Source organism: Dermacentor albipictus, chromosome 2, assembly GCF_038994185.2.
Source record: "Dermacentor albipictus isolate Rhodes 1998 colony chromosome 2, USDA_Dalb.pri_finalv2, whole genome shotgun sequence".
NCBI classification, from domain to species: domain Eukaryota; kingdom Metazoa; phylum Arthropoda; class Arachnida; order Ixodida; family Ixodidae; genus Dermacentor; species Dermacentor albipictus.
The window spans coordinates 165,098,536-165,111,655 of record NC_091822.1 but is presented as its reverse complement, the minus strand read 5'-3'; the positions used below and the strand labels follow the sequence as shown (position 1 = coordinate 165,111,655).

Here is a 13,120-nt window from a genome sequence, read left to right as displayed (position 1 = left end):
AAGAAAGAATAAAAGCTGAGTGGAAAGAAGCGAGTACCTTGGAGATGAGCTCGTCGTGGTTGGCCAGGTGAGCCCTGCAGTGAATGCAGCTGTAGGTGCGGTGGCAGGTCGGCAAGTATGCCTGGAAAGTCTTCACCATGCTGCTCTAGTCAGCTGCACGGCACCGCTGCTGCTACAAGCCTCTCCCACCGCCGCCTTCCCTGCCTGCCAGTGGGCTTCGCGTTGGTGCTGCACTGATGCTTTGGGCCGACGCTGCTGCTGCTAGCGGCGCACTTTCCCACGGCCAGGGCTCCAGAGAACCGCGGCGGGGGCACCACCAGGGCTAGTGTATCTACAATAGATGGTGATTGTGACAACCAGAGATTACAGCCTCGTTGAACTAGTTAGCATGAGCTTTCCCTTTCCCTTTATATACCCTGCCTAACCCATAGTTTCACACTAAATACCCTAGAGCGAAATACCCGGCGCATGAAGGTAAAGCATTCTCCATCCAGCACGGTAATTATTGGCAGCACATAGGTCTGTCTTAACTTTATTCCTTCAGTTTCACACAACGTTCTGGTTTCTCAAGTTTGCTGCAAGGTAATCATTAGCCAAATTTACCCTATAAATTTCTACTAATGTATTGTTTTTGGAATGTTACAAGTAAAAGGAACTCTTTGAAATATCTATGAAATAGCCATTCATGACAAGTATCGCTAACCAAATGCAATCTAGAACCAGCAACACATATAGCGTATCTGTCGAGACTTAATTATGCAAAAAAATATTACAACAAAATGAAATAGTTATCAATGTAAAATGCAACACTACTCTAAAAAAATGCGTGACTAGCATGCAATGCACATAAACCACTATGACAAATAAAACGAAATTCCAGTTTGTTTTCTCGACAAGGTCATGTGAAAGTATAAAAAATTCAATGTACACTGCACATAATTTCCATGGTGGCCAAACGATTGCAGCAGCAGGGACGGTATATAATGTAGCAATTTCTTGCGCATGATTATATGCTACGATTCTATGCACTTTTACTGTCCGTGCGGCACCACATTAATAACGTGGGCACAGTGCCTCTCGCCACTGATGAAGCGTGACAAGAAAAGGCATTCGAATAGAATAATTAGAACATCACGACCCAGATTTTGGTTTAGTAGGTACGGCAGGAAATTATAACCTACAATGCACAGCAGAGCAGCAGAACCTATAGCCCATGTCTGCCAAAAGCGGGGCCTATCCGAAGTCTGCAACCGATCTGCTTGCATATCATGCTAGCTGAAAGAAGCAACTTTATTGACTAGTAATTGACATGTAATTGTCAGTTATATTTCATACTACTATTCTATTCTGAATACTATCGCTCATACTTCAAACATATCACTTCATACCGTTGTATAATTTTTTTGAAGTGCTATATAATATTTCGCTCCTTACTATTGTATAATCCATTAGGTACATGTGTTCAAATGTTCGTTTTGTTTTTCTTTGTTAGCTTTCTCTTTTCCTTTTTGACTACCATGTTGGTTGTCATGTGGAAAACATACCATAGCTTATATTCTTCAACTATGTGTTTAGTTTTCTCTATTCCTGTTTCTGGACGATCACTGTTATTTTTTTGCTTGCCCTTTTTCCCATTATTACTTTTGTCTAGATTTTCTTTAATAGTGTTCTATACTTAAATGCTATATGCTTATTTATTTATTTATTTATTTATTTATTTATTTATATATATATATATATATATATATATATATATATACACACACACACACACACACACACACACACACACACACACACACACACACTGCCATGCTCTCAAATGAGAGTAGCAGTATTGTAAATAAATAAATAAATAAATGAAATTCTGTTCAATTTCCCAAAGTTACAAAGAGATGAAAGACATCACCATTCCTTAATGCGCACCCAAAGCTCAGTAACCGAGCGCTTTTATCGAGGAAAAAATAGTGGCACACAATAGGCAAAGCCCTCCTCATTTCTCGGAGACACGCTGAAATCTCAGTCTCTACGATTCACCAAAACACATTGGAACAAAGTCATAGTGGCAAAGTCATAGTTAAAGGCACCGTAAGCTTCACAGTAACCTGCATGCAAGCTACCAAACTAACCCCTTCAGGTGCTATGTGCACAATTGTGTACACTAAGATAGCATATCAAAAGAAAAAGCAGTCGTCAAAACAATTGTAATTAAAATTTGTTGCATACAAATCGGAACACTTCTGATTGTTCCTGACCTGAGAGTTTGAATACTATGTGTAAATGTTTTTATTAAAACGAGTTGTAAGGTAGAAGGCTAGGTGTTGGCACTCAGTGTCAGCAAGTCACGATGCAACTAGTTCATTCCTTTCATTGTCTCTCACAATGTTTTACTTCAGCCATATATTTTGCGTGGCTGGATAGGTTTCTTATCAGTATGCTAGACATGAAACAGTTAAATTTCTCAAGTCTGATCTTCCAGTAGAGAGTTTTCGCGTGGAGTCCACAGTTTGAAAACATGACAGAACTCACTAAAGAATTGGAAACTTTTAATTCATTATTCAGCCGTGCAATTTTCATGATGGTGAAGATGTAAGAAATGTGCTGAAACTAAACTTTCATTGAACAGAATTAATTTGCCCCTGAAGAGGTTCAATTTTAAACCCCCCTCTCGCTTCCTTCACTGAGCACAGTGCTCCCTGGTTTGCAAGAGTTTTATCTCAAAAGATTTTGTCTGCCTTTGCTATCTAAAAACAGAGCTGCGAGATGATTCTCAAGCATATCCCTTGCGCAAGCTACGAGACAGACGGCTAGTCTAGTTATCTGTAGGTGACAAATACGATGGCTGTTTCGCAGTCTCTTCGAATCACTGTCTGCGGGCTCAATTAAGAGCGGTTTTTCTCTTGCTTTTTGAACTACTTTTGATATGTCAGCCTGCATTTACTACCCAGCCTAACCTTCACCGAGACAAAAGCAGATGAAGCAAATGCGGAGGTGCCTAATGAACATCGGATAATAAAAATGGGGTAAAGGCTCCAAGAAATTACAGAGAGAGCACCGGAGCATTCTTTAAAGCTTGCATTTGTGACGATGGAAAGCAAAGTCTCAGAGAGCTAGGAGTGCTCACTTGTGCCTTTTGGTGCGTGAAGTCGTAAAGGGCCGATAAATATGCATACTTACAATGGAGTTGTAAACATGTCCTGCATCAGCTAGGCCTCCTAGGGACAAACAAGGGCTTTTTTCGTCTGCACAAACGCAGCAGCACCTTCAGCTAGCCACATCCGACGACCGATTCTCGCTCAATTGTGAACAGGCCTCGTCTGATAGACGCAAGAAGGCCTCAGCATCACTGCCAAACATTGCCTGGTAGACAAGGACGAGATAAAAGAGGACCAATCAGCTATCCCAGATTAAGAAGTTCCAAGGGCCACCAGAAAATCAGAGGCGTGCTTCTCTACCTCCTGATGGAGCATGTCACAGGACAAAGATGGCAGAGGCAGTACGTGAGAAGCATGGCGCGTGCTGCACAGAGCTGATGAGATCTTTGGAACTCTCGAAAACCGAGTCTTCTGATTCAGTGCCCCCAGCAAAAGCATGCCGAGGTCAAAGTTTGACATTTCAAGCAACTTTCAGCTGCAACTAGATTGTAGTGCAGATCCAACACAGAATGAATGAGGAATGCAGAATTGGAGCAGGATAAATGCCTCACCTATGCTATAAATATCAGCTTCAGAGGCTACTTGCATTATTGTACACTCTAAGAAAACACCTACAAATAAAAAGCCCCAGTGAAAATCCTGATGTCTTAAATGTGTCACAAAGAGCTTAGGACACTTCGATTGGCCCTGCACTGTAATAGTGACTAATATGGGTGTGCAACGATTTCAAACTTTCAAATAACAAATTAAATAGTCATAATTTTGAAGAATGAATAGTTTTCACATAGTATTTGAATATTTTCAGATGTCAACATTAAGCATCCGAACATAAAACTGGAGCATGGGTACAATAAACATTATCCCCGCTGGCATATTATATAGGCATAAAACATGTGAACTTACATGGCAGAGCAAGCTACATTGCTCAGAGAGCCATACATTACTGGCTATACGGTGGCCATTCCCACTCTCTAAAGAGTCCAGTCTATGGAAACAAACTGCTTATTTGTTCCTAATGATCCATTTGAGCTTTAAACACTTCATAATTAATGTACAATGCAATGACAGAAACTTGCTGATGTTGTGTGAACGTAGCCAGAATATTAAAGCAACGAGTTGGTGTTGGAGTCGTATTATCTGCTCTTTGATCAAGTCTGCAAATACTGTTTTGCATAAGCACCACGGATGTAGAAAGAAGCACTGCAACACATTTCTGTAATGCATGGAAAAAGTATTTTATTCCATTATCATGCAGGAAAGAATACACAGGACAGACAGACCGATGCCTTCGCAGTTATGTGAACACCACATTATGAAACATTATGCTGAGGTGTGAACATAGTTTTACATCAATTGTTAATCCAATTTGATTCACTTCTGGCACTGCCGCCTTCGTATTCAATCTAAAGAATTACTATTTGCACATCAATTAATAAGACCCAAGCATGTTCGTCAAGACAGCTAGATGACTATGTATTTGTGGTAATGTTGGTACGTCGTCATGAAGCAGTTTTTCTTGATTTTGCCAGTACCAATCATTTGCACTATGCAGATTTCAGAGGTGGCACACTCACACAGTTCCGCAGGAACCTGACCCTCATATCCAGGATGAATATTTTACATAAGCATTTCTGAGTTAATCTTGAAAAGGACTGAAGGCAATGTGCATTGTGTTGTCTCACAAAAATATCACAACAACCTTCCGAGGTGGCTGCCAAGGGGTTGTTGTCCTGCCATGAGGGAGGCGTTAACCCCTGCGAAAGAATTTTCTGACTACAACACTGATCTTAGCATAAGCTGCTAGAGCTCTGTATTTGAGTGTTTCAGTTACTTATTAAAATGATCTAGCATGTGTGACTGAAGTTAACCGAACAGACAAATTGTGGTGAATGCGATGTGGAAGGTGAAACAACACATGTTCTGCTAATAATAGTAATAAAGCTTATCAAATGCAGGTGTTGCACAGCGGTAGCCTTCTAAGACAACTCATTTTCATTTATCAAGGCATAAAGAGAGACCACTGCAATTTACCTTTGTAGAGAGAGAGATATTTGATGGCAGATGATGATGATGATGTATAGGGGTTGGTGGCAAAAGGGCCAGTCATGGGCCAAAGAGCACCAAGCAATATTGTTATGTACTCGGTGATGAAAACAACAACAAAGGGTAAAGTGGCGGTCTATGACGATATAGCATGGCTGTATAGAGGCATAAGACAATTAAGAAGTAAGATATGAACATGTTAACATAATGACAATGGCTTGTGAAGTGTGCCGTGAACATAAAAGGTATATCATGAAGGAGTGAAATTCTAAAAAGTTATATATGCCAGTAGCACTACTGCCTCAACGAGGTCCTTAAGTGAAAGGACCCGGAGGCTAGTGCTATACAAAGCGCTGCTTTCGCAGCAGTGGCCTCTGACGAGAGGCGATGCTATGAAACGTGAGGGCCTAACATTTGTAATGCGTCAACGCGTACGTGTAACGCGTGGCAGCATAGCATAGTCATCTTCGCGAGCAGAGGTAGGTTACTGCAGTGTAGCTAGGAGACTGTCTATAGCTTTCATGATTTTTGCCACTATTAGCGCCACTGGAATATTTAAATCAGACAGCAGCAGCTGCATGGCATCGACTATTTGTTGCAGCAGTGCTTTGATGACTTAAGTCCGATGGTGACATCTGAGTGCACTGTCCTTGCTCGTGCTTACAGTCTAAGGCCCGTGTGCGCGGCGGCATGCATAGCCATACATTCAATTCCAGGCTTTCGCAGCTGGCTTGAAGCAATGGTTTCGAGAGATCTATTGATGCTGATTCCACTACCTTCTGCTGGACCTCCGTAATTGGAGCCCTGGAGCTCTCGTTTGGACCTACAGCTTGCCCACGCTGAGAATGCGTTCCGTCTCTTCCGATGTTGCACCAACGGTGCCGCCTCCTTGTGGGACAAACTTGTCTTGCTCATTTGAGTCAGTATTTTGATCTCCTTTCTCTGTTTATGACAATCCTTGGAAATGGCATCATGGGGTCCATCACAGTTCGAGCACTTCATTTCTTTTATTGTGCATGAAGATACATCATGGCTGCTGGGGCACATAAGGACACACCGGGTGTCTTGCATATTCCACCTTGACATGATCAGGTAGAGTGTCTCCCTCGAGAAGAAACTTGACGCTCGTCGAGCGACCGAAGCGGTGAAAATCGATGACCTTCACTGTTGAGGACAGAATCCTTTGTAGCTCTTCATCGCTGATGTCAAGTGTGACATCGGAAATAACACGTGCCCTAGTGTAACCACCGTTCACGATGAACGACCAGACTTCTGTGCATCCTAGTATGCACACAGTATACATTTTTCTAAGGCGGCCTGCGTCATTACTTCCACTGTGATTGTCTTTTTCTTGGTGTTGAAATGTACTTCGTTAATTCCTTCCAGAGCCACATTACCAAGGTAGATGTTAAGAATCTGTCTGTGCACAGAACTTAAATTCTTCGAGACGTCAAGAGGCACAAAGGCAATCCTGTAAATCGGAGTAGGAAGACCGTTGGGACCCTGCTCACTCATGTTTTTGGTTGTATTGCGGTATTTTGTTTTTAGTCACTTGCCCTGCACAGCGGTGTAGTCGTTGTCCAATGGCTCGTTGTTGAAGAAACGGGAAACGGACATCTCCATGTCTACGTGGCAAGCCTTACACTATATCCCTGCGGGATACAGTGCGAAGAGGCATGCTGTCTGTCACTGCCTGGGATGGCTTCTCGCCCAAGAAGCACAATTAAGCCTCCACTAGGACAACTATCGCAGCAAGGCAAGAAGCTACGCTTGCTCACTTTTGTAAATCTTTAGTAGAGTAATGCCAACTCAGATCAGTTATCACTAAGTAGACCAACAATGTATACACAAAGAAATAAAATATATAGAGCGAACAGCATGAAAAACTAACCTAGATAACTGGATCAAATATGTGAACAGCATGAAATAAAGAGGTGGACAAGCGGTTGCTATATAACGAAAAATGCAAGAGGACCGACTAATTGGCTACCTGGCATTGCATTACGAGATGTGTAGTGCCTCATAGCAGTTTATCAGTTGTGGCCAGCAGCATGCTAAAGAAACATGACGAGAACAGTCGTGACTTCACTGATCAATAGAATAGAGAAAAAGAAATTGTTGGTACACCACACAGTCATCAGACTGGCCATATGTGAAAACAATAAGGAAATGAGTTGGTGGTGAGGCCATGTTCTCTGCTCCTTTAAAAACTTTCAAGTCTGTGAATTCTGTTTTGCAGAAGCCCCATGGATGTGGTAAGAAGCACTGCAACCCATTTCTGTAATGCATGGAAAAAAATTTACTCCATTCCTTCATCATGCAGAAAAAATATAAACTGGACAGACAGACAGGTGCCTTCACGGATATGGGAATGCTGCAAAAATGGTAGCAAACTGGCCCTAACTGGCAATCTTGCCGAACATTGTGTGACCTGGCCAACTATTTTGCTTGTCAGAAACAGAAATGGTTTCTCAATAGCGACCTGTCACATGGTTTAGCTGGGATGTAATCTGTGTAATGATGGTATTTGTTCCTTCTGTATGATGGCACATAAGCATTTATCACAGGCCATAAACCACCTGTTGTTAGTAAGTGGTGTGTCTTCCCCCTGTCTTCTGTGCCCCATTTGTGCATAGAGATGCAAGGGTCAGGAAAAAATGCTGGAAAGTTGGGCGAACTAATGGGTCCTTTTTTTGTTTGTTTCTTTTATTCAGCACAAAGAAACTGAAAGAAATGAAGAATTAAAATTACCACATGCAGTTATACTTGCCATTCTCTGCTGTGCAGCACACAATTCTAGAAGCGACGACTACGCAAGAAAATGGCAGCACAGCTTTAAATGTCTTCATTATATGCTTCGAGTTGCATTTTGAAAACGTAGTGTAGCTTTCAAGCGTAGCGGACTACAGGGCGCCCTGCGGGCTTTGGTCCAGAACTGGCATCTAGGACTCCGGGAAGCAGGTGGAACTGTTAACCTGGTGACAAGGTCCTTGCACTAATCAACCACTGACACCTATAGCTCTAAGGCTGCCGCAGATACCTTTGCCATCTGCCAGTTCTTAACGAAACTGATTTTCGTTTGGATATGCTGATAACAAGCTTTGCAACAAGCTCACAAGTATAAACATGTTTGAAAACTTATCTATCTACAATCAAATTTGAATGCAGAAGCAGCAGCAATCGATTCTAATGAAAGTGTGTCCAGCGAGTGACTCGGACAATGGTAGCAGATGTCAGAGTGGCAATCTTCCGTAAAAGAGAACAAGGTGTTCATTTTATTGTAATTATCACATGCATTTAACAATAAGAATTTTTACTACTGAAATAATAAATATAAGCTATTTTTAGTGGAGTTTCAACTTTTCTCAAGATTTCCTTAAAAAACACAGGGGAAAAAACTTTTTTTTCCCTCCTGCTCAATATTTTCTGAAATTTTGTATCCCTACAATTGTGCATCGCATTACGAAAATGCAACATGAGATAATACTCAACCACCCAAGAATAGGGAGAGTAAGAGGGCCAGTGGTGTAGCACGGCAAGGGGGAGGATGAGAGGCTTCCCATTCATAAGTGCCCTCCCCCTCTCACTCTCTCCTGTAAATTCATGTTAGTATGCAGCTTGCACATCACACCCTCCCCCACCCTCCTCTCTCTCTCTCCGTCCCCGGTCAAGTGCGTGCCCCTCCCCCTCCTAAAGAAATAAAAAATAAAATCTTGCTATGTCATTGAGGAGGACGAAAGATAAAGCTCACAACTACAAGGTAACAAGCAGAAGTGAAAATGAAAGTGTTGATTCTGCAGAACAATGCAAAATCAGCACAAAGGTGTGCACAATTGTGTGAAATTCATCAAGAAAGAATTCTGAACTCGGGGGGGAAATAACCCGACGTGCTACACTAGAGAACAGAGCGTGTGCATACTGTAAGCGGAGCCCTGTGCTAGTAACGTCAACCCAAAAGGGATCAACAAAATTTGAGATTGGTCACAGACACGTGAGGGAAAACAACTGCTAACATTCCAGACAACCAGTGTCATATTCTGAAGTGCCCGTTTTGGGCCAATACAAACAAATTTTGTTTACACAGCTAAGCTCGCCGATTCAAGGCCTTTCTTTTGGCATGTTTTTCTGAGCATATGACGACGACCAGCTGGCATGAAAAATGGCCAAATAGGAAGCACTGAAGCTTTCCTCGAGATCTACCAAGGTCAGCCTCCAATGCAGGAAGCGCTGTTTGTTGTGCAGTGACATTATCTGCTCGCTTGTCTCCACGACCTTGATTGATGTATCGATGGGACGAAAAGACACGGACATATAGCAAGTGAGCTATGCATATATCGGGTAAAATAGTGCGCACTGCAATATCAGCCTCCCAATAAAGAGGACACACAATGGCTTGCTTGCGCCCATTTCTTATTTTAAAAAGAAGAATACTAATTAAAGTGCCGATCTATGTCACGTGACTGCTCATCGATGGCAAGATCGATCGACGCCACCGTCACGCTGTGCGCGAAGCTGAAACGCACTGCCGTGACAACGACCTATAATGAGAATGTATTTTACAAGGATTATTTTCATTTGAGCAGGTGGCTTGCTACCAGACGAAACGCAGCAGAAATCTTCCCACGTGGCGTAGCATAGATAGAATCACCCCTGCGAAATGTTGCAATGATGAGAAGTAATATAACCGCCGTTGCAGTACCATAAGCAGTTTTGCAACGATCTGAACGAGACAAAGAAGCAAGAAAAGTGTAGACTACAGAAGACCGAGTTAGCACACCGCTAATGCACTGTCGAAGTAAACGACAGGTAGCAATCAGCTCAATGATAGGTTTGCGTTCTCGACAGTCTGTACAGGTGCCAGCGCCGTTGGGCCTTTCAGGTGCAGAGCTGCCATGGGAACCGCAGGCCTAGGCCCGACATGCGCGATGCAAGCGTTCTGCATGACCTCATCGCGTGCAGATCCGTTGACAGTAACGGGTTTCCGGGCGCGACGCAGGCGACGTCCCTAAAGTAAACACGAGGCAACCTCGCCGCTTCCCAGGAAACGGCGCCGGGACACGCTGCAACACGCCACGACTCGCGAGCCCACAGCACACGTGCCCAGTAACGCGCGCGCGTCTACACCACCAACCCCGATGTTGCACAAGATTTTTGTTGCTACGAGCCTCTTCCCCCCCTCCGTCACCATGCCCCCTTGTGCTGCTGAGGGCCACGTGCACGACTACGTGCAACCGTTGGGAGGAGCGTCCGCGCTACCGTCTTGGGTTTTCGAGACAACAAAGACGGGCGGGGGGGGGGGGGGGGGCAGGCGCCTGGTGGTCTGCCTTCCCCACATGTCTGCGCGCATCAGCTGTGTACGTCTGCAGCAAAATCTGCGCATTTGTGCGTGTCGCGCGGCAAGCAGCAGGTCTGCGCACGGGAGCAGACGTCTCGCTGCAAACACCAGCAATGAAAGGCGGTAACGCAGCAGTTAACGATAATACGGTTTCTCCTCGGCCGAGCTGATTCGTCAGAGGTTACATCACGGACACCAAGTTCGCAACAGTAGTAGTAGAGGGAGTTGGCGCGCCATGCACGTTGGCGGGCGACGCTTGCAAACCAGCGAGGGCAAACTAAGAAAGAAAAAGAAATCTCGTCTCGGCCGAGTCTGCACAGAATGCGCGCAGGCCTCATGTGTCACGATGCACGCAGTGAAAGTGCCGCAATATGCAGCCACTCGCCATGTCACAACCTCTGGCCAGGTGCACCCGATTCTAGGTAGGACAGGCACGAAACGAAAACCACAGGCGCGCAAAATTCGCGTTGCAAGCTACGACCGAAACCATTAGGCCTAGACAACAGTAGACTCTAAAATAAATACGAGAGGCGAAGAATAGCAAGCGTTGTCTTTATTTTTCGTCTCTTGTAGCACAGCTGCATAGACGCCTTTCGAAACTGCCAAGAACAGACATCGCGGCAGCCACCTTTGTCGAACGGCAACTGCGACGCGCGCAGTTATCGTCCGCCAAGCGGGAAGCGATGCTCAGCATCGGCCGATAACGATACGCGTATCCAAACTTCACGCTACATCGCTCGGCTCAGCGAGTCGTTACGGCGACTTCCCGTGTTTATTCTGTCACCACTGAACGCCCGACCCGTACAGGTAGCATTGGCAGGCGACACAATGAGAACGCCTTCACAAAGAGCGCACGCACACCAGCAGCAGGCGAGCCTGCTTCTCTCGCCGCGAGCGTCAGCTGATGGAGGGACGCGGGCACACTTGCCTGTTCGTTTCCGCCTCTACACGAATGATCGTAAATGAGCACACCTTAAACACCATGCCACTGACGGCGCGAGCCCGAACCACGAGACGCTCAGCTGCGTCGTTATTCTCCGACATCGCCACAAATGGGCAGTCTGAAAAGCAAAGTAGGCACTTAGCAACAAAGGAGAACGCGCTAGAACAGCGCGCCAGCGTTCACGGGAAGGAAACGGTCTCCGAAACGGAGATCGGTGCTTATCGCGGGCAAATGCGCTGCCAGAAAGCACAAACCGCTCGCGCTATTAGCAAAACGTGATACACGAACTGCGTCGCGGATTTGTGGCGGACCGGGATCTCGATCAACCTCGGCAAATTGTGCGTCGTACAAAGGGCGGCGAGCGGAGTCTCCGCGAGGCGGTTTCTTGCGCGAGTTCCTTTTTTATATATTTCGCGCCAAGCGAAGACCAAAATTAGACGGCAGTTTCCAACGCGGAAATGTGCCGTTCGAGAGCGGTCAGGAACGGAACCGTACCTCAGACGACCGCCCGAAAATCGGCCAGCTCCATGCAAAGCCTCACGTAGCGGGCGCGTAATTACGTTTGCATAATACGCAGATATCCGGAACCGCAACAAAGCACTGCGCGTTGGGGTGCCGTCGTGAGTTACAGAACCTCGCGGCCTGGCCAAACGGGTTCCCCCCCAATCATCGCACGCGGCCTGGACATAAAATACAGTACAGCAGGGCCTACTGCAGATATTACAAAACAAAGAAAACGCGAAATGGCCATCCTCGCAGTGAACGGTCTTTTGTGCCTCCGAGATTCGAACGACCGTGGCCCCGAATGCAGTGCGACTCGGCCGGCAGGTAACCGTAGGCTTCAAGCTCACTCCCTCGATCAAAACGACCACCGAAGATGCAGTTCGAGCCCGCGAGACAAAGGTCAGCAGCAAAGCCAAACAAAGACCCCCGCTGGTGGCACCGAGCTTGATCTTCGCATAAACAGTGATCGCTCGGTTCGCCGAGCAACTCTTGCTTACCAGCCACTCGTCCGAGTGTAAATCCATGGGTAGTAGCTCGGCGAAACGGCGTATCCAGACGATTTGGGCACTGACAAGGACCGTTTACTTCGGCGAGACACACTGCGTTGTTTTGGTCGTTTTGGTCGCGAGGCGACAACCAGCTGTTCCTTACGCGAGGAGCGATTGCGCAGATGCGTGTCAAAAGCGAGACCGCTCGGCGCAGGCAACAAACAGCGACCTCGCCGACGCTACGGGCGGGAGCAGCCAATCGGAGCGGCCGCTGGGCGCTCTCGGCCCGTCGCAGAGCAGGGCATTGGCCCTCGGGCGAAAGGGCCGCTTTCGCGGGGCAGCCGCTTTGCCGCGCTCAGCGGGCGCTTGCGTACAGCAGTTGCCAAACGTGGCTTCAAAAATGAACACGCTTCTTCATCTATTGTAAGGACGCCAACAAATGCAAGCGCCATCTAGGTACAGTAATATAAGTTAAAATAAGCATTTTTATACAATGAAATGGTTTATTATTTAGAAAAATAAGATCTATAGGGTACGCATACGCTTGTGAATGGTCAGTATTGAACTTGCAAGCATGTGAAATTTTGAAGCTAGGAGTGTGCGGGCAGTATTACAACTAGTGTAGTCAAAGGGTTCTGGCGCTCCGAGGGCC

General features: G+C 45.6%; 1 protein-coding gene across 1 annotated transcript in view; it reads right to left on the bottom strand.

The window, feature by feature from the left end:
• Window positions 1-12,791, bottom strand: part of LOC135910686 (protein yippee-like 2) — a 31,417-nt gene extending 18,626 nt beyond the window's left edge. The window contains exons 1-2 of the mRNA XM_065442728.2: window positions 12,478-12,791; window positions 38-331 (exon numbers count right to left, since the gene is read on the bottom strand). Of these exons, the coding sequence (XP_065298800.1) occupies window positions 38-139 (102 nt within the window). The 5' untranslated portion in view covers window positions 140-331; window positions 12,478-12,791. The remainder of the gene's footprint in view (window positions 1-37; window positions 332-12,477) is intronic.
• Between the last annotated feature and the right edge of the window lie 329 nt (window positions 12,792-13,120).